General features: G+C 40.1%; 2 protein-coding genes across 7 annotated transcripts in view; both read left to right on the top strand.

The window, feature by feature from the left end:
• LOC115749655 overlaps positions 1-26,765 on the top strand; it is a 145,755-nt gene that overhangs the window by 45,258 nt on the left and 73,732 nt on the right. Inside the window, exon 1 of one of the 4 annotated variants that reach the window (XM_048277725.1) lies at positions 10,713-10,740. The exons of 1 other annotated variant lie outside the window; for it this stretch is intronic. The gene's annotated coding sequence lies outside the window, so the exon portion shown is untranslated. Of the gene's footprint in view, positions 1-10,712; positions 10,741-26,765 lie in introns of those variants that run through there. 2 more of the 4 variants (XM_048277724.1, XM_048277723.1) reach the window with 2 other exon arrangements.
• Positions 10,748-26,765, top strand: part of LOC115749653 (toll/interleukin-1 receptor-like protein) — a 35,688-nt gene continuing 19,670 nt past the window's right edge. The window contains exons 1-4 of one of the 3 annotated variants that reach the window (XM_048277722.1): positions 10,748-11,358; positions 11,531-11,822; positions 12,172-12,235; positions 12,914-13,101. In XM_048277722.1, the coding sequence (XP_048133679.1) occupies positions 10,808-11,358; positions 11,531-11,735 (756 nt within the window). In that variant the 5' untranslated portion in view covers positions 10,748-10,807 and the 3' untranslated portion in view covers positions 11,736-11,822; positions 12,172-12,235; positions 12,914-13,101. Of the gene's footprint in view, positions 11,359-11,530; positions 11,823-12,171; positions 12,236-12,913; positions 13,102-26,765 lie in introns of those variants that run through there. The other 2 variants (XM_048277721.1, XM_030686559.2) reach the window with 2 other exon arrangements.

Genomic DNA, 26,765 nt, shown 5'->3' with positions numbered 1-26,765 from the left:
TGTCCTACCTCACCTCTATGGTAATCGCATTTCTTTAATGGATCGTACCTCGCATAACTGGCGGCATTAGCTCTTTGTGGCTCAGAACTCAGCAAGTTCTTCTTCCTCATTACCGCTAGCACTTGAGATAATGTCCCAGGAAGTGGAGTAAATTGGCGAGGTTTGCATTGCTGGCGTGGGTTCTGCTAGCTTTGTTGCCCATAAGAGGTCGGGTCTTGGGCGGTGAATTGCAACTTCGAGGCCCGAGTTGGTGCCTTCTATGCATAAGTCATGTTGACTTCAGGGATGGACTCCTTCTCCTTCTTACCGGAAAATCTCTTATTAGATGCACCCGACTCACCGTACCACCCCTTCTTGAGCCCGGACTCAATTTCCTCTCCCATGGAAATGAGCTCACTAAACGTTCGGACCACCGTAATCAGCATGCGTGAACGGACTGCGTGTGGAAGAGTCGATACAAATATCTTTATCAAATCTCGCTTTGAAGGTTCAGGCATAATCCGTCCCGCCATGTTCCTCCAGCAAGTAGTGTACTCCTTTAGAGTTTCGCCTTTCTTCAGCTCAGCTCTCTCCAGATCTTCCCGTGTAATGGTGACATCGAGATTGAACTTAAAATGCTTGACGAAAAGGTTCGCCACCTGTTCCCACGAGTCCTTCCGGTTAATTTCATGGTTAGTATACCACCTCATCGCGGTATCCTTCAAACTTGCTTGGAAAGTTTGGATCATTAGAGGTTCATTAGACATATATCTGCTCATGTGCCCCTGGTACATCTCGATGTGTTGAATTGGATTTGAGGTGCCATCATACTTATCAAAAGTCGGCATCTTGAATTTTTCGGGCACTTGAACCCGGGCAAAAATGGACAGATTAACAGCGTGAACACTTTGAGTTCCCTCCACTTCTCGCAATCTCCGGTCGAGCTTTGCCAGCAACTTGACATTCTCATCATTTAAGAGTGGATGATGAACATGGGCTACCGGAGATATACTAGTATCGATCAAAATGACATTATCCAAGTGAAAAGTTGGGTCGGTATCCACTGCATGAGCCTTGTCGGGGCGACGACCTTGACGAGTTGGAGGTGGAATCTCCGATCGAGAGCCAACATTGACTTGCTGCTGCTTTGTCATAAAATCATTCATCATCTTGGACATGGTAGCTGCAACATGTTCATTCATTGCATTCATGTGTTCTTTCAGCTTTTCATCGATCATGGCGGCAATCTCGGCCTGATTGGCCATCCTTCTCTTTGTCACCGACCGAGTGTTATAAGAATGTGGAGGATCCGTAGTAAATTACCTACAAAAGATAAATACCACAATGAGTATACCAAACATGGATAGTAGGTCGATCCATGACGACATCTAGATGACAACAATGTGTAGACATGCCACTCAAATCCCATTCCATCCATATTTCCAATTCACTACATTTTTTAATTTTCAAAAAAAAAATTCAAAAGAGCTTCTTCAATTAGTGACAAAATATGGAATAAAACATGTGTGGGGCTTTTTCCGATATCTTGGTTCATTTTTCCGAGTCATAAATGGAGAATGGCTCAAATTGACTCGAAAATTTCATAAAACTCACACAATGCTCAAAGATTGAGTGATACACCCATCAATTTAAAACTCTTGCAGAATCCGACAATACTGGGGATCTTATTTCAAAGTACGACAAAATAAAACTAAAAACAAGACTCCTAAACAAAATGTACTAATGAGGAAAAGATAGATTCAAGCCTTCACTTGGCCTGATTTATATACATATGGGTGCCGACGTCATCTCGAAACTGCCTATACTTCTTGGATATCCTCGAAGCTCGTTCCGCGGCTCTTTGGGCTCTTTTCTTGAGGCGCTTAATCTCGGCACGTTGTGTAATCTTCACCGGAACACGGGGAATCTTCGGTCGTATAGCATCCGGAATCACATGATGATCGATGTACTCCCTTGAAGCATGATGCATCTTTTCTCTACCTTTCGGTGGCCTATCCGGCATCTTCATTTCTATTGCCCGGCAATCCTTCCACACCAAACGGACGAATGCAATAGACTCCTCGTGATCGATGCTATGATTGGAAAAATCTGTCAAGACCGGGTCTTTTAGTAATGCTGGCAGTAGCTGCTGTAAGACACCATATTGTCGAGCTACTCTGGATGGATAGTACTCAATGGCCCCAGTGAAACCCATCAAAGGAATGGGCCCGAACCCTCGGCATGTAATACGAGCTTCTCTAACTTGGAACCAATTAGCATGCCATATGAAACCCCTAAGACTCGGATTTTTCATAAAAACCAACCATTCCGAATAATGATAATCTGGAGCCTTTTCTTGATTTTCTTTAAAACTTAAGATTGGGTTATCCGAAGTACCGGCCTCAGCCAAAGCGAATAGCCTATCACCTCTTTTTATATGGGAAAGGAACCAGATTTGTAATAATTCAGAAGATGCACGTAAAACCTTTTCTTTTCCTTGTATAAATCTAGTGAGAGACAAAAAGGTTTCTGCAAGTGCCGCAGAGATAATATTTTTGCTGGAACAAAACTGTCGCACAACAGAGATTACTTGTGGATGAATAGCATTTTTCCGATAAGGGAAGACTATGAACCCAACAAATGTTAGCACAAAAATTTTGCCCATATCATATGAAGATTTAGAAGTTTCAAAGCACTGTTTGAGAAATGAAAAAGGGCAGCCACCATGGTGTGCTTTCAAGATTTTTCCAACGGTATCTTTTTCTTTGTTTAAGAAATCTACTAGGCTTGCGATATGATCAAATTCAATCGGTGGATTAATCAAATCCGAATCTAGAGATTTTCCTATAATCATGCCATATTCTTTCAAAGTCGGAGTGAGCTCATGCTTACCTATGACGAATGTGGTAGTCGCGGGGCACCAGCAATGCGCCAATGCTCGAATAAGACCCATTCGGACTCGTACTTCTAGCAAGGGGAGCAAACGGCCAATCCTGGGTCGAACAAAATAACGGCCCGTCGCATCAAATCTATTGTACCATCGGCTCAACTCTTCCTTAGGGGCAGTTACGATCTGAACGCTAGCCGTTCCCATAGTATATAGACCAAGACCAACAATTGACCTAATTCATGGATCAACCCAAACGAAAATCAAAAGAAGTAAATTATGAAATAAAGCAAGGAGAAATACTTACTTTACACTGACAATAATGTCAACCACATAGACATGCAGATGAAAAGGTGAGAGTTGACATCTATAGGCTTACAAAATGAAACCACGTAAGTGTGTAGATTGAAGCTAAAGGGTTGTAGCTCAATCATCCTACGTGATCCCGGCTAGTCGAGTAGCGACCCGCGATTCGAAAGGTTACGAATCTATCCGTGTGGTTCACGGACGGGTAGCAAATCTCAACTTTGAAAGAAATTTCGGGACATAAGAAGTGCGACTCAAGTTACATGGTGGTAACTAGTGTTGCGCGGACTTTCATAGCTAGATGGGTTTAGCTAGATCATCCCTTCTTAGTACCATCCTAAGTTGTGCGTACCCGGGTCCAAGAGCGGGTTATTTGTGAGTGTGTGCAATGCAAATTTAATTACAACATGCACAATAGTTTACATCAAAACACCACTTCAATAATATACAGAATTTAAATTCCAAACTCCGAGGCCTGCAAAACAAGGGGTTAGCCACAACACTCCTCCCCTTATAACTCCCGTCTGCAAAAACATTTAACACCTAAAAAATTAGAATCCAATCAAAGTTGCCAAGTAGAAAATTTTTTCATGAAAATCTTTTCGGGCCTAAGTTCACTTATGCTTAAAATTTTGTTTGAAAATTCTAAACATTGTCCCCAATGGACTCGCCAAGCTATCGCGACCCAAAAAAATCAAGTTTCTAGGTTAATGGATTACTAGGTTAATTAAATTAACTAACCTAGCTCGAGTCCTCCCGAACTCTACCAACTCGCAACTTATGGTTCACTATTTAACAAGCAAAAAGATTTCCCCGGTGGAGTCGCCAAGCTATCGCGACCCAAAAAAATCAAGTTTCTAGGTTAATGGATTACTAGGTTAATTAAATTAACTAACCTAGCTCGAGTCCTCCCGAACTCTACCAACTCGCAACTTATGGTTCACTATTTAACAAGCAAAAAGATTTTTAAATTGGAGTCGCCACTAATCATTTTATGGTAGGTTGATTAGTCACCTAAATAAAGTATCGGGAGAAATACTTTATTCCTACGAACCAGAGATTCATTGAGTTCGGGAACTTGGTTACGCTAATATTTCTATTAACGCCCTTTCGGTACCTTTCATTTCAATGAAAATTATCCGAGTCAATAACTTTCGAAGATTGTGATTTAAAATTCCAAAGGTGTACTTTTTTTTTAATTTAAATGAATGATGCAATGCATGAATGTAATTGTGTTGTGAGAACACAATTATTCTAATGAGATGAAAAAATGACGATTATTCTAATATGACACGAATGCATAATGGTTTTTTTTTTTAAAGTTTTTGAATCCTAATGACATGCAAAGCAACGTGAATTCTAACCTACATGTTATGCAAAAATGACATGAATTTAATCTAAATGACGTGTTATATTAGACTGGACTAATCTACTAATTTAAAATGAACGAGCCTTATTCTAAATGACGTATGAATGCGACATGGCATCAATGACTTATCAAGTTTATGACATAACGTATAATACGACACGTAAAAAATAATATGACGCAATGACATGCCGAACTATATGATATGTCAAACTTTGATGACGTGGAAAAATATATTACATGACTAATCAATGCGACATGAAAATGACATAGTGGTTATGCGACTAGGCCTGCGATTACTTGTGGATGAATAGCATTCTTCCAATAAGGGAAGACTATGAACCCAACAAATGTTAGCACAAAAATTTTGCCCATATCATACGAAGATTTAGAAGTTTCAAAGCACTGTTTGAGAAATGAAAAAGGGCAGCCACCATGGTGTGCTTTCAAGATTTTTCCAACAATATCTTTTTCTTTGTTTAAGAAATCTGCTAGGCTTGCGATATGATCAAATTCAATCGGTGGATTAATCAAATCCGAATCTAGAGATTTTCCTATAATCATGCCATATTCTTCCAAAATCGGAGTGAGCTCATGCTTACCTATAACAAATGTGGTAGTTGCGGGGCACCAACAATGCGCCAATGCTCAAATAAGACCCGTTCGGACTCGTACTTCTAGCCGGGGGAGCAAACGGCCAATCCTGGGTCAGACAAAACAACGGCCCGTCGCATCAAGTCTGTTGTACCATCGGCTCAACTCTTCCTTAGGGGCAGTTATGATATGGATGCAAGCCATTCCCTTAGTATCTTCTTTAGGGGTAGTTATGATCCGAACGCCACTCGTTCCCATAGTACATAGACCAAGACCGACAATTGACCTAATTCATGGACCGACCCAAACGAAAATTAAAAGATGTAAATTACAAAATAAAGCAAGGAGAGATACTTACTTTACACCGACAATAATGTCAACCACATAGACATGCAAATGAAAAGGTGAGAGTTGACATCTATAGGCTTACAAAATGAAACCACGTAACCGTGTAGATTGAAGCTAATGGGTTATAGCTCAATCATCCCACGTGATCCCGGCTAGTCGAGTAGCGACCCGCGATTCAAAAGGTTACGAATCTATCTGTGTGGTTCACATATGGGTAGCAAATCTCAACTTTGAAAGAAATTTCGGGACATAAGAAGTGCGACTCAAGTTACATGGTGGTAACTAGTGTTGCGTGGACTTTCATAGCTAGATGGGTTTAGCTAGATCATCCCTTCTTAGTACCATCCTAAGTTGTGCGTACCCGGGTCCGGTAGCGGATTATTTGTGAGTGTGTGCAATGCAAATTTAATTACAACATGCACAACAGTTTACATCAAAACACCACTTCAACAATATACAGAATTTAAATTCCAAACTCCAAGGCCTGCAAAACAAGGGGTTAGCCACAACACTCCTCCCCTTATAACTCCCGTCTGCAAAAACATTTAACACCAAAAAAATTAGAATCCAATCAAAGTTGCCAAACCGAAAAATTCTTCATGAAAATCTTTTCGAGCCTAAGTTCACTTATGTTTAAAATTTTGTTTGAAAATTCTAAACATTGTCCCCAGCGGAGTCGTCAAGTTGCCGCCACTCTCCCGTCGTCGCCCTTCATGGCCCCGTCAACACTCACCGGTTGCATTCGTCTTAAACAAATCCATTCTGGCGAGTCTCTCCTTTGAGCCGATCCTCATCCACAAGTCCCATCTGGATCCAAACGAGGAACGAAAATCTGAATTTTTTTTCAGATTAGGTAAACTTCGATTTGTTCATATTTCATTTCTTGCTTTTTTAATATTATGTGAATATTGGATGATTTTCGTTTAGGGAAATTTTATCTATGTTTAAGCAAGTCTTATCTACTGATATTGCAATATATGATGGTTGCCTATTCGAATTTTTTTTTTCTTTCCGGCATCGTTAGCATGTTTAATAGATTAGAAAACCGTTTCGAATCAGAGGGGTGATTCCCTACCAACAACGTGCAAATTCGGACTAATCTCGACCCCGAGATTTGTCTCGATGGCACGGGGATCGAGATATCTAATCTTAATCACCAGATTTGATTCCTTGATCCAATCCGTTATCTAATTCAAATCGGAAGATATTTTCATAAATGATCATGCATGATTTGATTTGTTAAAAAAAAAATAATAATAAATAAAAAAATTCCATTGAAAACACCAAAAATATCTCATTCATGTAAATTGCATATAGTTTAGAACATTCTATTCGGGTAGATTGAACACATTCATTTTACATATGCATGTTGTTTAGGCCTAGTCGCATAACCACTATGTCATTTTCATGTCGCATTGATTAGTCATGTAATATATTTTGCCACATCATCAAAGTTTGACATATCATATAGTTCGGCATGTCATTTCGTCATATTATTTTTTACGTGTCGCGACCCAAAAAAATCAAGTTTCTAGGTTAATGGATTACTAGGTTAATTGAATTAACTAACCTAGCTCGAGTCCTCCCGAACTCTACCAACTCGCAACTTATGGTTCACTATTTAACAAGCAAAAAGATTTTTAAATTGGAGTTGCCACTAATCATTTTATGATAGGTTGATTAGTCACCTAAATAAAGTATCGGGAGAAATACTTTATTCCTACGAACCAGAGATTCATTGAGTTCGGGAACTTGGTTACGCTAATATTTCTATTAACGCCCTTTCGGTACCTTTCATTTCAATGAAAATGATCCGAGTCAGCAACTTTCGAAGATTGTGATTTAAAGTTCCAAAGGTGTACTCTCTTTTTTTAAATTTAAATGAATGATGCAATGCATGAATGTAATTGTGTTGTGAGAACACAATTATTCTAATGAGATGAAAATATGACGATTATTCTAATATGACATGAATGCATAATGGTTTTTTTTTTTATTTTAAAGTTTTTGAATCCTAATGACATGCAAAGCAACATGAATTATAACCTACATGTTATGCAAAAATGACATGAATTTAATCTAAATGACGTGTTATATTAGACTGGGCTGATCTACTAATTTAAAATGAACGAGCCTTATTCTAAATGACGTATGAATGCGACATGGCATCAATGAATTATCAAGTTTATGACATAACGTATAATACGACACGTAAAAAATAATATGAAGAAATGACATGCCGAACTATATGATATGTCAAACTTTGATGACGTGGCAAAATATATTACATGACTAATCAATGCGACATGAAAATGACATAGTGGTTATGCGACTAGGCCTAAACAACGTGCATATGTAAAATGAATGTGTTCAATCTACCTAAATAGAATGTTCTAAACTATATGCAATTTACATGAATGAGATATTTTTGGTGTTTTCAATGGATTTTTTTTTTTTTAACAAATCAAATCATGCATGATCATTTATGAAAATATCTTCCGATTCGAATTAGATAACGGATTGGATCAAGGAATCAAATCTGGTGGTTAAGATTAGATATCTCGATCCCTGTGCCATCGAGACAAATCTCGGGGTCGAGATTAGTCTGAATTTGCACGTTGTTGGTAGGGAATCACCCCTCCGATTCGAAACGGTTTTCTAATCTATAAAACATGCTAACGATGCCGGAAAGAAAGAAAAAATTCGAATAGGCAACCATCATATATTGCAATATCAATAGATAAGACTTGCTTAAACATAGATAAAATTTCCCTAAACGAAAATCATCCAATATTCACATAATATTAAAAAAGCAAGAAATGAAATATGAACAAATCGAAGTTTACCTAATCTGAAAAAAAATTCAGATTTTCGTTCCTCGTTTGGATCCGGATGGGACTTGTGGATGAGGATCGACTCAAAGGAGAGACTCGCCAGAATGGATTTGTTTAAGATGAATGCAACCGGTGGGTGTCAACGGGGCCATGAAGGGCGACGGTGGGAGAGTGGCGGCAACAATGGGTCGGTGAAGGAGAATTAGCGTGTGGGGGAGTTTGTCACAGAGGAGGATCGGCGCATTAATGAGCTTGGGACGGAGGAGGGTTTCGACCCTTGAGGGAAAACCTTCGAACTCCGTCTCGAACTCACACTCACGTCGGTTTTTATTCAAGTTTTCTGAGCCCCCCCTTTTCTACCTTCACCGAACCACCCCGGACGAAGCTGTCTTTTTGAACCAACCCCCTCTCTCGCTCTTTAATGGACGAAGCTGCTCAACTTTTCTGCACTCCTCCCCCTTTTCAACGAAGCTCCTCCTTTTATCTTTTTGTTTGTGATGAGTCCTCTTTATAGGCAATCGTCCCTGTGCCCTCTCTTCCAAACGGTTAGCGGATTGCTATTTTTCGGGGGAGAATTTGTTTGCGAAAATCAGATTGTTCCCCCCTTTCATAGGCGAGAAGGCTCGAGCTCCTAGGGAAGAAATCAAATCTTCTTGTTATTGCTGTTGTGGGCACGTGAAGATATATTATTGTTTTTGTTTAGCGAATTCTCCTCCGATTGAATATCTCTTCCAGAATTTGCCTCTGCCCACTTTCTCCTTATCTTGATTCATGCGTTTTCCATCCCTTGAGATATATTACTTTTTTTTTTTTATGGAAGATGTCCACGCCCTAAAAGATCACATTTGGCTCAGAATGTCACTCAATGAAATCCTTCACGATATTGGACCATTACTGATAACTACAAATGCAATGCATGGTGAAATTAACTATATGAAAATGATTTAATTATTTTTCTTGGGAACTAAGGTCAGTCCCTAATTAATGACTAAAAAGATAGCCAAAATTTAGGTGTCAACAGACTTAATTTGTTCCGAAGCTTCTCATATGTACTCACGAAACTCTGTTATGTGAATGAGAACCACGTATTTTCGACCCCAAAAAAAGAAAAGTATTATGAAAAGATTTATGCCTTTTGTGGGTCCATATAGTTTTAGATGCTATGCCCCAATGTATTCTCATTTTTTTCCAAACATGATCGAATCATCTTTGACACAGTCTTGTCGCTGCTAATTCACAAAAAGAGTTCTATGCTCTCAAGTCTATTCTTCTTTCTTTCCAGCTCACAGCATTCAAATTTTGAGGTAAAGCAAGTAGAGCACAATATTCGTTATGTATGGATAATGTGTGGGGCATTTCGTGGATACTTGTATGGAATAGTATCTAAGAACAGTAAGAGCCAATAGGAAATAAGCTATACCGACGCGTAAAAGACGAACCACCAGTCGAAGAGATAGAACAAATAAAAAGACGATCACCACAAAGGTCTAAAGATAACACCGGTCGAGAGTAAAGATTAGGATTGTATATAAGCTCACCACCACGGTATAATGGCTATGCCACCAATCGAGAATAAAGGGCTTTGGGCTCACAATCAAAGAGTAATCCACTCTGAAATTTTCCATTAACCAAATTGGACAAAGTTAATTGAATGACTTGATTATACTAATTTTACAAATTTTAATAATTGATTGCATTTTTTTGAAAGTTGTATGACTCATTATACTTTCATAACAAGTTTTGAGACTTTACGTGCACTTATTCTTATTTATAAATGGCCTCTTTGTTCTGCCAACTAAGCATAACTTGAAAGAGATAATTATATGGCCAGTCCTTCAACCTTTTCTCAAATTTTAATGCAATCCCTGAACCTTTTTTTTGTTTAATCTGACTCCAAACTTTTCAAAGTCTGTTTCACATTATCATTTTGTCAAGCGTATCCTTGTAGTATGTGCATTTTTCTAATTAGGATTGCCACATCAATGTTCATGAGACCAAAATAATGGTGGAAACTCTCCCATCATTCTCTTTGAACGAAGCAACTATTTTTACCTCTTCTTTTTGCTTCTTCCTTTTTTGGGTCGAGAGAGATGACATGAAATCATATACTTGCTCTTGCATGTCAATATGGTGAATTCAACATAAAGTTAATATAAATTACGGTCACGTGAACTGACGTTGTTGAAATTTTCAATGAAAGGACTCAATCGAGTGGAGTTTCCCAAGTTAGGGTCTCAATTGAAAAATCAAATTAGGACTCCATTGAAGTTGAAGAAAAAAAATTATGGGTCGTCTTATATCATTGTTCCAACTCGGAAAGGAGTGATGGAGAAACTGTTAAAAAATACCATGTTGGTCAGATTTTGGCAATATATATTCTACTTCATTCCTCAGTTCGCTCCTCCAGTCGTTCTAAGACTAGGGTTTTGCTCTAAACAGAGAGAGAGTGAGAGAATCGGATGGTTCCTGGTAAAAACCAGAGTCGCCATCCAAATGCAGCGTCCACCAGTTTCGGACAATTCTTTGCTCGTGAGGAAGATGCCCACCGACAGCATGAGTTCCGGAGAAGTTCGGAGCTCTCGGGGGTCAATAGAGCATGAGTACGACAAGCTCTCGAGCTTTGGAGGTTCGGATACTCGCAAGGGCATCGCCCGTAACATCTGCACCAGACTCGTCGATGCGGGATCGACCGCGCCGACCTTCGCGTCCACGGACGCCGAGGACCTCCCGATGGGCAGCCCGCTCGGCTCGCATCTTCTGGACGCGATCGTGGGGTCCGCGATTTTGATCCCCATCCTATCTGAGAACTACGCTGCCGGCAAATGGTGCCCCTGCGAGTTCGTTCAGATGGTGGAGAACAGGGAGAGCACGGGGCACGTGCTCATGCCCATCTATGAAGGAGTCGAGAACCTGACGGGGAGGCTCGGGGAGGCCTTCCATTCACATGAGATGTGCTTTGAGCAAAGGGAGGTAGAGGCATGGCAACAGGCGCTCAGAGATGTCAGCTTCTTGCAACGATGGGAGTCAGCGCAAATCGCTAATGGGTATGTAATTTCATCAACATCTGAACTTGTGGATTTTCGTTTAATGAGATCTTGTTGCTGTAATCCTAAATTCGTCACTGGTGGAATTGAAATATAGTTTGTTTATAATCCTTTGCGATATGTTGCTGATTCTGTATGATTGTTTAATTTCTCCTGTGGTGTTTATTGATAGGCACCAAGGAGAATTTGTAAGGATAGTTGTTGAAATGGTTCTGAGTGAGTTACGACAAGGTTTTCGGGTAGATGTTCCTGTTGGAATTGATGCTCATATGAAGAAGATTATCGGATTGCTGGACAGTAATCAAACAATTGGAACTTACGGCATGGGCGGCATTGGCAAAACGTATTTTCACCTGCGGAGAACTTGTGCATTGTAGCTCAAGCACGGAACATTCTTGTCGACGATGATAAGTCGGGAAGTAGGATCATCGTTACATTTGAATTTAAAACTGTGCTTGATCAAGGTGAAATTTGGATTAGACTATAATACGAGTATGAACCTTGAAGAAGGATTTCCTTTGGCTCTCGAGGTTATAGGCTCATATTTGTGAGTATAATCCAATTAAGAAAATAGGAGGAGAACTTAGAGATGTTTAAAAGATATTGAAGATAAGTTTTGACGCATTAGAACATGGATATCAACAAATATTTCTCAACATTGCTTTTTTTTTAATCATCATGGATAACAAATTTGCTGGAGTACCATGGCTTTCATCCAATTTGGTAATTGAAAAACTGAAGCTTAGAAGAGTAACATATGGTGGTGAGAAAATGATATAGTCAATCAAGAGATATTCATTTTGTGCCTAGAAGGATGAGCAGGAGAACTGGCCTCTGGATCTTTGAGGAAGCCTTGAAAGTGCTAGAAGCGAAAAAGGTAACCTACAACCTATTTTTCCCTTCTCTCTTAGCTCCTATGTAATTATTAATTCCGTATGTAGCATTTGTTGATATTTTATCCTCCTTTTGCATAGTGGCAAGAGCGCTCCTGTTCCTATGGATATTTCTCTTCCCCTCTTTTGAATACAGTTATAAAAAGTTTTCAGGGGTAAATCTAGAATCTGGAAATGGAAAGGGATATTGCAGCTTGAAAACATGTACTTCTAGAGACACAAAATTACAATGCTTCACTGCACGGTCATAACGCGAACAACCACAGCAAAGCCACAGCTTTACCAAACAGACACTTTGTCATAATGATATTATGAGAAAGTAGATAATCAGATCATTTTCAACGGTTTTGTGACTACATATTGTTGTCTTGCTTTTAACAGCTTGATCTTTAAAGAAGAAGAATTGCCTGAAATGATGTCAGAACGGGTTACAAGTTCTAATCTTGGCACTCCTTGTGTTTGTTATATCTGTTACTGTTGTTATTGTGCTTGTTTTACTGTCTGCAGTTGTCTATGTTGTGTGGATACGTTCAAATATGGTTTCATGTGTAAAGCTTCATATGCGAGAATGTGTTAAGCAATATGTCATATACGTTGTGTTGGCCTGAACTTTTTCTCAAACATATGATGCAGTACTAATGATATCCAGTGTTTGCTTGTAGGGTTCTGAAAAGGTTCAGGCCATTTGTTTCGAGAGAGATGGCACAGATGAAATAGTTGACCAAGGGTGCTGAATGTATTCTGAATTGGTAGTAACTTGTGGTTCGTCAAAAGTAAGAGGTGAAAATTTTGCTGGAGATTGTACGAAATTATTATCTGAATTTAAGATGGCTTCTGTGGGAGAGTTGTCGTACATCTTTTTTATTGCAAACAATTTTCATCTAGGAAAATTAGTTTTACTCAGATTTGTCACGGAGCACTACTTCAAAGTACTGCAGAGGATGGATTTCGGTTATGGTGAGATGGAAAAGCATATACTCTTCTCTGTATTTCGAAATCCACTTGTTTTCAGTACCAATCCCAAAATACATACATCTCTAGATGGCAAAGCAGCTGAACGTTCTCAAGCTTATTGGTCAGCCTTTTAAGAATTTGGAGACTCTAATTTTTGAATGTTGAAACTGGTTGGCAGGAATTTCCTCTTGTATCGGGCAGGTCGAGAGTCCCCATTTCCTTGGACTCTGGGGACTGTAAGAATCTCGAGGAGCTACCTATAGAATTGCAAGTACTGTTAATTCATTATTTGTCCAACCTTGACTTGAGTTTTTGTACAAATTTCACTCAACTTCTGGAGCCAATTGGCGCCCTCATGAAACTGAGAAATATCCCAAGACTTTTGAAGCTTGGTACTTGGAATCGGGGTAAGTTCAAATTCAGGCCAACATTTGGATCTCAGAATGCTATGAGCTGACTGAAAATATGGTCCTCAAGTATACCAGATCCGACACCTTGGGAAAGTTGAACATCAACTTCTCGATGAAGCTCCATGATACCGAGAGTCTGCAGAAGGTCTTTTTAATGCGAAAAGCTATCTACTGAATGATGCAACTCAAAATTCGAATATTTAGAGCAATTAGTAGCGAGAGATCGTCGTGAATTTGTGGAGATCCCGGGGTCCGAAGAATCAAAATCTCTGGATATCTCGGTATGCAAGTCACTCGAGAGTTTATCTGATTTGTTAGAACGTAAGAACTTAAAATCTATGCTGGCCCGAGGCTGCAAGAACCTGACTGAGCTTTGGGGACTCAGTGGATTTGAAGCAGCTAAAAACCATGGATATTATATCGCAAACCTCTTACTGTATCTCTTTTCATATTTTGTCCACAGCCTCTTAACGGTAACCTTAAACTATCATCTGGTTCTGATGACCGAATAAAATGTTGTGTTGCGTAGTATAGTCCCATTAACAATTTTAAAATAACGGTACAAATGGTTCTTAAATTTTGGCCCAACATGCAATGTCTCCGAACTTTAATTCGATGGGTAATGTGATCTCCAAATTTTCAATTTGTTCAATATGATCCTTGAATTTTTGAAACATATTTAACTTAGTCCATAAAATGTATGAAAATGTTCAAGGTTGTTTTACCATTAATTTAAGTTCAGGGATAATATTGTACATTTGACCAAAGTTCAAGGATTATTTGTGTAATTTTTTCACCAATTTTATGCGGCGAGATGCTTTTATGTAACATAATGAACGTAAATGAAGCCGGTATTCTACCAACACTTTGCGGAGGTCTATAGCCCACCGTTTGTTAGTATTTTGTCTGCTTCATACTTGTCCCATCACTTAACTGGGTCATGTGTTGGAATGAGTACTAAAACTTACGCTGCACGACCCTCATTCCTAATTTTTTTTGTACATTTAGATCATAAAACTTGATAGTTTGATGTATTTCAGGACTTCTGTCAGGTTTTTTTTTTTTTTTCGCGAATAGAAAGTTTCCTGTGGAGAGATTTCCTAATTGCTAGCATCTTGATAGGTTGCGATGAAATTGATCGCAAATAACAAGGAGTAATTGTGGCTCAAACTGAAAATTTCTTAGGGTGCGAATCCTAAAAGTGACGCTGAGAGAGGGGGTCACTAACGCCGGCCGTCCCCATCACCCTTTTATCTATCCATCTAAAAGAGAAAACGGACATAGAATTGTAAAATATTTCGTCCTATTTTATGAGCTCGCCAGTACAAAATCCCAACTTCAGCATCGTCCACAGTATTCAAGACAAAGCACTTCTACCCTTGGTCCTTGTCTTGAGCCTAATGACGAGGTCCTTTCAATCGATATGATGCCGACATAGACAAAAGGTCAGGAGAAGAAAGCATGTTAACATGCATCGACTATCAACATATTATGCGGATATATGAATAGGTGCCGAGCGGTTGGAGTATCGGCAAGATATTAGAAGCTAAGGAGTTTGTCGACGATTATGAATATCGATGAGCGAATACCGATATCGACATTTGCTGACGATTGATTGATGATCGATACTTAGTGAATTTAACTGAAAGATAAGGGTTAGAAGACTGAAAGCCAGGAAGTCGGCGGTTGAGGAGATACCGGTAGCTCCTGAAAACACTTGTGCAATCGTGAAATGCAGTCGTGGAACCTAAAGTTGAGCTCAACAATAGCTGCAGAGTGATAACCACTTATCGATAAGATAAGATAAGATACGATTATTTATTATGAACATAGAGCCGAAAAAAAAAGGGTATGCAGTTATAATTTCAGATTTGAATATTAACCGTTTGAAAGCGATTGCAAAATGAATTGGCTATATAAAGCCAAGTCGAATCATTGTAAAGGAATCCACAATCATGAACACAACTTTATACTTTTTAATCGGCGTAAGGACATATCAAGTGTTAATATTTGTGTACGGCGCTCATTTTGGTATCAATATAATTTTTTTCAGGCTCACTTAAGTACCAAATCGAAGAAAAAATGATTATTTAAGTGCCAATGGCGAGAAATTCCGGCCAAACATTCCGCGTGGTAATTTTTAATTAATTTTTTAATTTTACATGGATTTTTTTTTTTTTTGGCCTAAAGTGGATTTTTCTTTAAAAATAAGTCCATGTGGCAAATTTTCTTTAGTTCCAAATTAAGGTAAAAAAAAAAGTTAAATGTGGACTGAATTTTCCAAATTAAGCTATGTTTTTAATAAAAAAGTTACATCAAATTTGAAAAATAAGATGAAAAACAAAGTAAAAATAAAACCTCTTTGTTCTCTGTTGCTCGTAGTCTTCTTCCTCTAACCTAGGATGCCTCCGGCTCGGGCCTCAGACTATTGTTTTTTTTTTTTTTTTTGTTAGAGGCCTCGGACTATTTGTTGCGCGTTAAAAATCCTTCGACTAAGCCCAAACGGGTTCCCGGGCCTTGGACCAAGTGAGGTTGAGGCCCAAGAGGATTATCCACGAGGGAATCTTTTATCGAACTTAATCCGTTCGTTTTCCGATAAGGAGTCCTGGGTCGATTTTGGATAGAGAGTGTCAAATGCAAAAGATATTTATATCGACACAAAAGACGTGATACAGACTCTTGGCAATCCGACAGCCCGCTCATTCGACAATGAGATAAACTTCGACGTACTAAGACTTGGGATTTGGCTCTGGAATTTAATCAACGAGACCAAACCAAAACTGTATGACACAATGCTGGAATCTAATCGACGACCTTGGATAGTGGATGCGGGACACAATACCGAAATTTAATCAACGGTATTGGACGGGATGGGCGATGGGAACAACACCGAAATTGAATCAACGGTATTGAACCTAATGAGCAGACGCCGTAATTTAATCGACGACACCTAACTCTGAATATGAACCTCACCCGAATTGAATCGACGATGAGAATCTGGAAGCTATAACTAAACTAAGGGCTAAAGGCTAAATATAGAGACGAGTGTTTGTGTGTGTTTTTTTGTTGTTGGGGTCCCTTTGCTTGTTGTGGCCGCGAGGTATTTATAGACCAAGTCTGGTAATTGTCGAGTGGTTATTTTCTTTGGCTCCACGCTCTAATCTTTTTCGATAAGCCATGTGGGTGGCCCCTTGGCGGTTCCTTAGTTTCCGCGCTCTTTCTTTTCACCTTGTGGGGATTACCGCCAATCTTTCATTAACCACTCTGATCATGACTCTCTTCGCGTGCTTCTTCTTTCGTCTTTTAAGGAAGATGCTGCCAAATTTTTTTCCGATACGTGGCATTTCCGAGGTTCTTCTTAGTCTTTCTTTAGTGCTCTTACTCGTAGGCGATCAAAGCTCTTGCTCGTCACATTGCCCTCACCCAGGGGGTAACCTTAGGTGTTAACAAATGCCCCCTTTAAAAGATATAAATCGAAGATTTATTTCTTTTAAAAGATCTTTTGATTTGACAACTACCAGCTGTGATTTGCCCTTTTCCTCCTCGATTTCCTTTCCGAAGTGCAACCATTCCTTCATACGGCGCTTTGATCCTTTTTGACCTCCTAGGTAAAGGTTTCCGCCGTCGTCTTCTTTCTTCCGAGGCTTTTCTTAAACCCTAAACCCTTCCCGGCTTCTTGAGTTTCCTTCCTATGGCGACCGAGATTTCCAAGTTCACCCAACGTCGGTTCATTGATCGCTTCAACGAGTCTAACAGCTGGGATGCCGACCACTATTTTCTCCGACTTCTGAATGCCCAACAAGAATATGCTGGATTTATTCTTGGGCCCAGCCTCTTCGACCATCATCATGTTCCAAGACTTCTTCAGTCCTGTTTCCCGACGCGGAAAGGAGAAAAGCTTCCTATTCAAGCCACCCCTCTAAGAGATATTTGGTCGTCTCCGGCCCAGCGGTTCAGAAGCTTTCCCTTGTATGATGACAAATTCTACGCTTGGTTCTGTCGCCTTCGAGAGGATGAGCGGACTGTCTCCTCTTGGACTATCACGAGCATACAGACGGCACTCGAAGTCAGCCTATTGTCCCACGACCTAAATAGGGGTTTGCTGGGCTCCATCATAAGTTTCTAGTCCTCTTCGACCAACTGCTTCTTTTTCCCATGGGGCCCTATGTCTCTTACCCTTTTGGATGTTTTCTCTATTGCTAGCCTTTCTCCTTATCGGACCCCTGTCAATGATCTTGAAAATGTGATAGACATCTCCATTCCCGACAACTTTCTTGCGTACGGGAAGTTTCTTGAGACCTATTGCAAAACTTCTAGTACTGTTACTCCGGTCGAGCAGACGGCTTTCCTTCTTTTACGGTTGTCGAAGTATTTATTTTTTTAGCCCAACCGTCAAGGTGTCGAAGGACTACCTCGCACCGGCTTCTGGTCCGGCTAAGGGAAAGAAGATTGCCCTTGGTCCTCTAGTTCTTGCGTCTTTGTACAGGGGAATCATTCATGCTGCCTCTTTAATGGCGTCGTCTGAGGAGGATGGTGTGTTGGCCGGTCCGCTTTGGATTCTCCAGGCTTGGGCGATCTTGTATCTCCCTTTTTATGTTCGAAAGTGTTCCTAACTATGAGGCGACCGGTGTGCCTTCCCTTTTAGGCACGTGATTGCTTCGAGCTATTCCATTGAAGGTCCCTGTCAATGTCTTACCTCTGCGTTTTTATCTTCAAAAGGTAGTATCCCAAGAGACAGGTCGGATAGACTTCTTCCCCTACCATTCAAGTGAGTTCAACTTCCTCTTCAACTCCAGAACGATAAAACGGTTCAACCATCGTGATTTTTGGACATCTATCCTCTTCCCTAGAGACCTTCCAATTCGCCTTTGCCTAAAAGGTAGATTTTTCCCCGGGTTTGAACCATATCTCCCCCAGTATTGTGCCCGTCGGTTCGGTCTTCGACAAGCCGTGCCTATGCCCATTCCTTGTATGATGGATTTTCCTTTGATGAACAAGAAGGTATACAATATCAAGGATGACGACTCTTTTGCCTGTTGTACACAAATTACTACCCGGATGTACCGGCGATTTTCCGAGGATATTCCCGTTGTCATTCTGCCGAATCTCGGGGTATCTTCTGCGTTCAAAGCCAAGTGGTCGTCCTTTGTCTTCGCCAGCCCTTTCGAAGAAGCTACCTCGTCACTTCTCAAAGGTGGGAAGATAAAACCCTTTGTCCCTCCATCGAAGAAGGCAGGAAGGAAAGGTTCGGCAAAGACCCTTAAAATTGGCAATCCCAAGACTTCAACTACCTTTGCTGGCGGTAAGTTCTTCTGTCCTTTCATACTCCCGAAGCTATCAATATTTCAGATAGACTTATTCATATTTCCTTGTTAGATGATGACTCGGATGATGAGGCTGATGTAGAGACGCTCTCCTCGCTTAAGCGGAAAAGGAAGTGTTGACACCTAAATTTTGACTATCCGTTTTAGTCATTAGTTTTTGCATAAAAATTAGGGACTAATATTAGTCTCTAACAAAAATATTAAAATCATTTAGTTGTTACTTAGATTGGTTTAATTTAGCATCACATTGCATTTACATTTACATTTTTAATTCGGACCGACGACGGATGGACTCAAGCATTTGAGCTTAATTAAATTGATGGGACTAAGCATGATGAAAAGGAGTTCAACCCTTCATGGCCGAATTCTCTAAGGGGTTTGTCGAGTTAACGAATTAGAGAAAAAGATTTGGTTTGGTATGGCAATATATTTCAGTTGGGTTGTTAGAGATCTTGGCGCGTTCGCATCTGCAGGCGAAAATGGAGGGAGCAATCTGATTTCTCTGAACCGAAACCAAGCCTACTTGCCTATAAGAAGACCCTTCAAGGGTCCGACATAGGAAGCTTCGTTGAAAAAAGGGGGCTTGGTTGAAAAAGAAAGAGGGACTTGATAGTATTATAATGCAGAGAGAGGGAGTCGTCTAGTGAGGTACGTGAGAGAAAGCTAGAAGGAGAGAGTGCAAAAGAGGGGATCCACATTCAGTTCCGAAAAATAAGAATTTCTAGAGAGCACACACATATTGAGAGAGTAGGGCACACGGGTGAATACCCGAAGAGAATGAAAGGAGAGAATTCAACTCTTCTCGCACGTTCATCCGACGTCGCTACCTCGCGTTCCAGCACTTCCCCCCTTGTCGGACCTTGATACTGCGTCTTTAGTATTGATGCCATTGACCCAGCTTGGCGTTTCTACCGATCCGTTGCTGAATCGGGGATGCTCGACTGTCCAACAACGACTCTCGACACTACGTTGAGCGTCCCGAGGTCCCTCGCCTCGCAATCTTTCATCGATCTACGATGGAGCGTGAACTGGAGCCACGACGATCTATCTCTGGAGAAAGCCGCGAAGCTGCGGAACCTCGAGAACTACAGCCATTGCTATCGCTGAATTGAACGTGAGTCTCGCCACCGTGCGGTCTTCCACAGGAGCTCATGCCAACGACGTTCAGCCGTGGTTCAGGGGGAGGCTTCAATCCTTCGTGAGTTCCGGTGACACTTAATAGAGTCATAAGTTTGCCCAGTGTTGGTTGACCAACGAATCCCATAAAGTGCTAATTTTTTGGTCAAAATTTCATTCCGCATCATAGCCTTTATTATTATTAAAGAATTCAGAAGTAGTTGAAGCCGATCCTACCATGCGGAGCTTTTTCTAGTGGCAATTTGATGAATCTCATCAAAAGGAGATCTGCTAAAAGCATTCGACGTTGCCACACCACCGAAGGTTTGGTCATGTGTTCATCCGAGCCATGTAGCCGTTGACGAGCTCTAGTGATCCGCAAGCCTCCCATTGGCTCGAATTCGAATTCGAATTCGAAAAAGAAAGTTTTTGCGGATAAGGTAAGATTTCTTATTCCAAAGATCATAATATTTGCTTGCCTTTGAAATCATTGCCTATCACTCGTTGCATACCTCTAAATATTGCAGATTTGATTAATGATTTCTAATCCGTAACTTACCACACAATCGAATGGAATATTCGAATAGGTAAGGATCTGAGTTCAATCGTTAATCGTAAGATTATGGATTAAAGATTGAGTTCAGATATCGCGGAATATTTTTAAAAATCGGTTGAAATATCCACTTTCTTGATTGATTGGCATAATATCTTTAGAATGAATATTCTCTTGCGTGATATTTAAAATTCTAAAAGATATTGCATTGCATTTTAGATAAATTTGCATCCTTAAATTAAAATCATGTAGATATTTGTACGTTTAGTTTAATTTTAGAAGAAGTTAATTTAGATTTGCATTCTAGGATAGAATATGCATATTTGCATTGATTTTCATGTCTAAAATAATTTATCTTTAATATGTTAGGGATTAGGCAAACCCGAACCTTAAAATATGTGAGATAATCATCTTTAGACATATTTTTATTTAGGGTCATTCATTAATCCGAAAATACAAAAATTAAAACAAGTTTGCCATGTCATTTGCATTCTAGGTTTAGATCATATAGAATTTTGCATGTTTAAGTCTTCAATTAATTCGTAAGTCATGTGGTCCATTTAATTAGATCATAACATCATTTGTACATTAGTTTCATTTAATTGCATGTCATCTAGGTTAGTCATGTAGTTAGATTAATTTCATATGCATGCTTAGGATTTCCTTGCATTTAATTTAATTCATTTGCATCTTAGATTAAATTCATGCATTGCATATAGGTTAGTCTTTATCCCATTAAAAGGCAAAAATTCAAAAGTGAGAACAATTTGTCTTGGCGTATGCTTCCCGCAATTACCTTGACTTCTGGATGTTCAATTAATTGATTGTGTAATCGCATGATAACCTTTGTTAGTGACTTAAGTTAAAATCAATTAATGTTGCCCGACAAAAATTTTTCATGAAATAAAATGGTACCGAAAGGGCGTTAGAGTAATCTAGTGTAATTAAGTCCCCGGACTTAGAATATCCGGTTCGTAGAAGTAATTTAGTTCTCCCGCTAATTTACTTAGATTTCTAATCGACCTACCAAAAATGATTAGTGGCGACTCCAATTCAAATATCTTTGCATGTTAAGTTGCGATTTGGTATGGACTTGGGAGAGTCCGAGTTAGGTTAGTTAAATAATTAACCCGATAATCCATTAGCCTAGAAACCTAATTTTTAGGTCGCGACAGCTTAGCGACTCCACTGGGGACTTTACCTTGGTTTTTTCGAAAATATTTGATTAATTAATCGCTTTAATTTTCGGAAGAATTAAAAGGAACCTTAGTGGACTTGGGAGAAAAAAAAGTTTTGTGTACGTTCCGAAGGCCGAGTTGAAGCGGATGTGGGGTCATTTGAACGCCGATGCACGAAATTACGTCCTTAGCCGTATGGGTAATATGTTGCCACTTTTGGACATCGGATTACGGACTAGGGTTATGCAAGCACTTGCATATTTTTGGTGCCCGGATACCGCTACCTTTATTCTAGGTAAGCACGAGCTCACTCCGACTTTGGAAGAATATAGCATTGCCATTGGAAAACCCTTAGACAGTGATTTAATTCGTCCTTGTGTGGGGATTGATCCGGTTCTCTTCTTAGCTGAATTTTTGAAAGTTAGCGAAAATAAAATGAGAAAAAATTTTGAAAGAAAAATGTCAAATGTGTCCTTTCTCATTTCTCATTGAGCGTTTTTATGAAAGCGGTTCATACTTGCGTGGTAGGATTTTCATTCTAGCTTTCTTTGGGCTTGTAATTTTTCCACTTCAAAAGAATTTCATCAGTCCATCCATGGCTTGGATAGTCAGGCAAATTTGTAGTGGAATGAATTTCATTAATGCTATCCTAGCTGAAACTTTCATATCCCCGACTCATTTCATAAAAAAGGGAGATAAGACATTCCATGCTTCACCCGAACTTTTGCAAATGTGGTTTTTCTCTCATTATGCTGAGTTTGATTCTAAGATGATTATACCTCGAATAAGTGAAAATGAAAATCCAATTGCAAAATTTCAAGAACTGCAAAGAGATTTTAAAGGATTGTCTTATTCTCAATGGATTGATTTACTTAAAGATCCGAGTCCTAAGGTTTTCTTATGGCAAGTTATATGGTTCCGAGTCTCCGAGGCCCGTTTGTATCACGGTGAGCGGAAGCCCATACCCTTGTTGGGTATTACAGGTGTAACGAGATATCATCCTCTTCGCGTGGTACGACAATATGGGGTTTTGCAGGACATTCCACTGCCACCGGGGCCTGATGTTGTTCAAGTCCAATTCGTTGCAACTGAAGAATATGCAACCGAGCTCGGACATATCGATCAAGTTTGGCTCAAGTCCGAAACTCGCCAACTATTGCTACCCGAAGCGGAGCTCGAGGGAAAGGAAAGGCTTTATCATGCTAAAGCCCAATATATCCAGCGTCATTTCATACCAGCCCATATGCGCCCGGAGTTCCCATTGATGCCCGTGAAGCCCACTCACGAAGCCGAGATCGAGCCTATGAGAAGAACGTGCAAAAGGCTAAGAAGCAAATGGAGACCTTGGCTAAGGAAAATGCACGACTTCGGAAAGAATTGGAGGCCCGTTCGTCTATAGATCGTGTCCTCACAAAGAAGAGAAAAATGACTTGATTGCCATGTTTAGGAGTCATTGTTTTGTTCTTAGTTAGTTTCATCCTAGTTGTAATTATGTTTCATGATTTTACGGGCTTTTCTTGTAATAAAGGCTACTTGTTCGACCGACCTTCTTATCCTCCGTAAATGTTCTTGATTTATTTCATCATTAATGTGACTTTAAGTTCGTAAATGTGACCTTTTTTTTCAATCACTCTTTGAATTGATTTTTTTCGTGAGGATCGACGAAATTGGAAATTTCCCGATTTAGTCCTTTATTTCGTTTTAGGGTCTAGAGGATATCATGGACCGACTCGCTATTTTTACTTGTTATATTCATTCCGATCAATTTCTTTTCGGGTAATTTACTACGGATCCTCCACATTCTTATAACACTCGGTCAGTGACAAAGAGAAGGATGGCCAATCAGCCTGAGATTGCGGCCATGATTGATGAAAAGCTGAAGGAACACATGAATGCAATGAATGAACATGTTGCGGCTACCATGTCCAAGATGATGAATGATTTCATGGCCAAGCAGCAGCAAGTCAATGTTGGCTCTCGAGAAGAGATTCCACCTTCAGCTCGCCAAGGTCGTCGTGCCGACAAGGCTCATGCAAAGGATACCGACCCAACTTTTCACTTAGATGATGTCATTTTGATCGATACTAGTATATCTCCGGTAGCCCATGTTCATCATCCACACTTAAATGATGAGAATGTCAAGTTGCTGGCAAAGCTCAACCGCAGGTTGCGAGAAGTGGAGGGAACTCAAAGTGTTCCACCCGTTGATCTGTCCATTTTTACCCGAGTTCAAGTGCCCGAAAAATTTAAGATGCCAACTTTTGATAAGTATGATGGCACCTCAAATCCAATTCAACACATCGAGATGTACCAGGGGCACATGAGCAGATATATGTCCAATGAACCTCTAATGATCCAAACTTTCCAGGCAAGCTTGAAGGATGCTGCAATGAGGTGGTACACTAACCACCGGATCAACCGGAAGGATTCATGGGAAGAGGTGGCGAATCTTTTCGTCAAGCATTTTAAGTTCAATCTTGATGTCACCATTACGCGGGAAGATCTAGAGAGAGCTGCGCAAAAGAAAGGCGAAACTCTAAAGGAGTATGCTACTCGTTGGAGGAATATGGCAAGACAAATTATGCTTGAGCCATCGGAGCGAGATTTGATGAAGATATTCATATCAACTCTCCCGCATGCAGTCCGTTCATGCATGCTGATTACGGTGGTCCGGACGTTTAGTAAACTCATTTCCATGGGAGAGGAAATTGAGTCCGGGCTCAAGAAGGGGTGGTACGGAGAGTCGGGTGCATCTAGCAAGAGATTTTCCGGTAAGAAGGAGAAGGAGTCGGTCCCCGAAGTCAACATGATCGATGCATAGAAGGCACCAGCTCGGGCCTCGAAGTTGCAATTCACCACCCAGCAGCCGACCTCTTATGGGCAGCAAAGCCAGCAGAACCCACACCAGCAACGCAAACCTCGCCATTTTACTCCACTCCCCGGGTCACTTTCCCAAGTCCTAGCTATTTTACGAAAGAAGGGTCTGTTGTCCTCCGAGCCGCAACGTCCCAATCCCCCGAAGTATCCTAGGTATGATCCCACAAAAAAGTGTGTATATCATTCCGGCGAAATGGGTCATTCGGTCGATGATTGTTTTGTACTCAAGCATCGCATCCAGGATCTACTTGAAACCGGGGCATTTGCATTTCAACCGGCTGGTAAACCCAATGTGCAGAGCAACCCACTACCGCATCATTCGATCGACATTTGAAGAGTCATCGATGGAGACGGCGCCGGCCCTCAATAGCAATCATTTTTTAGTCTTTCCATTTCCCCTACGTGGAAACCTTTATCGCTTTCTAGGATTTCCCTTTTTTTTTCATGTTGCACTTTAGGATTTGCATTTCAATAAGATGTAATTCATTGATTTGATATCAATATAATTACAGAACTTTTTCATTAAATTTTGAAATCTTGGTGAAGTATCCCAAACCAACCCGATGACGATAACCAACGATTGAAAATTTTGTCATCTATGGTAAGCACCGAGGGTTGGGCTTCTCAAGAATTTTCGTCCCAAGGTGTTCGAAAAAAAATGTGTTTTTGGAAAAAAAAAAATTTGCTGGCATGCGGTCTAACCTTGTTTGTTTTACTGATCCATCTACTATATGTTTAGGGGAAAAAGGGAATATTTTAACTCTAACTATGCACCAGCCCGATCACCCCAAGACAGCCCTGCACATGAACGTCGAGCATTAAAGCAAGCTAGAAATCCCGAGCTAGTCCCCGTCGATTGGCCGGTTGTGGCAATCCATGCTTTGTCCTCAACCGATCTTTCGATCGTGATGTATTAGCCAATGGAAGGCGGGGCAAAACCAAGGCTACCCGACCTCAAAGGGAATATCTCTACAGAGTTCGACAAATTTTGAAAATGACATTTTGATTTCTTCTCGCAGGATCGAGAACAGCAGTGAAGCCTCCGCTAAAAGCCAGAAGTCAAACTTTCAACGTGGGGCATGACTAGGGGGCAGTTTCAGATTATGATACCTGACGGAGCCTGTCCCAACAGAAAATGGGGCAAATCAACAGGGCATATGACCGACCATGATGGTCGTTGCTGTTAAACAAGCCGGGGCATCTCGTAGTCTTCACTTGACTTGTTTCATGCATGTTTCTCTTTATACTTGGGGCGATTCAGGAACAAGCCACTTCTCGACTCAAGGAACAGACTCACTAACTTGTTTGATTCTCTTAGAAGTTCAAGGGCAATCCATGATCCCCCAATCCAAGAGGATTTTCTTACAAATTTGAATATGCTTGCATAATTTGTTCAAATTAAGAAAATGCACAAGTTTTTCATGAAACACGACAAGCCGATCCAAATTGCTACATTTTGCATACTTAAAAGATGCTCATATGTTGCAAAATTCCATGCATGGTTTATTGAAAGAAAAGGTTTGATCGGGCAATTTGTTTCGTTCTTATGAAATGATCATATTAAGTGAGAGACATCAAAATGATGAAAGGCAAGCCATTTCCGCATACACGTCCCGACTATTAATCCCAGTGCAAGTTGAGTGAAAATTTCCGTGCCGATAAGGCAAAGGGTTATCTCGAGAAAAGTATGACAACCAAAATGATGAGAGGCATTCATTTCTGCTATCTAAACACTACATGTTATCCTTTGTTTAACCCCTTTGAGCGGAGATTCATTTCTTATCCCTGTCAGGAACAATCCCACATTGGGGCAATATCTCGAAAATTCAAAAATGGTTAGAATTTTTCTTGCTTTCACTTGCATCAATCTTCAAGCATATTTACTGCAAATGCAAGGAAATCCTAGGCATGCATATGAAATTAATTTAATTAACTAACCTAGATGACATGCAATCAAATGAAACTAATGTACAAATGATGTTACGGTCTAATTAAAATGACTGCATGACTTACGAATTAATTGAAGACCTAAACATGCAAATTCTATATGATCTAAACCTAGAATGCAAATGACATGGCAAGCTTGTTTTATTTTTCTGTAT

Source organism: Rhodamnia argentea, chromosome 4, assembly GCF_020921035.1.
Source record: "Rhodamnia argentea isolate NSW1041297 chromosome 4, ASM2092103v1, whole genome shotgun sequence".
Taxonomy (NCBI): Eukaryota; Viridiplantae; Streptophyta; class Magnoliopsida; order Myrtales; family Myrtaceae; genus Rhodamnia; species Rhodamnia argentea.
The sequence above is the reverse complement of the archived record's forward strand: the minus strand, read 5'-3'. Positions and strand labels throughout refer to the sequence as shown.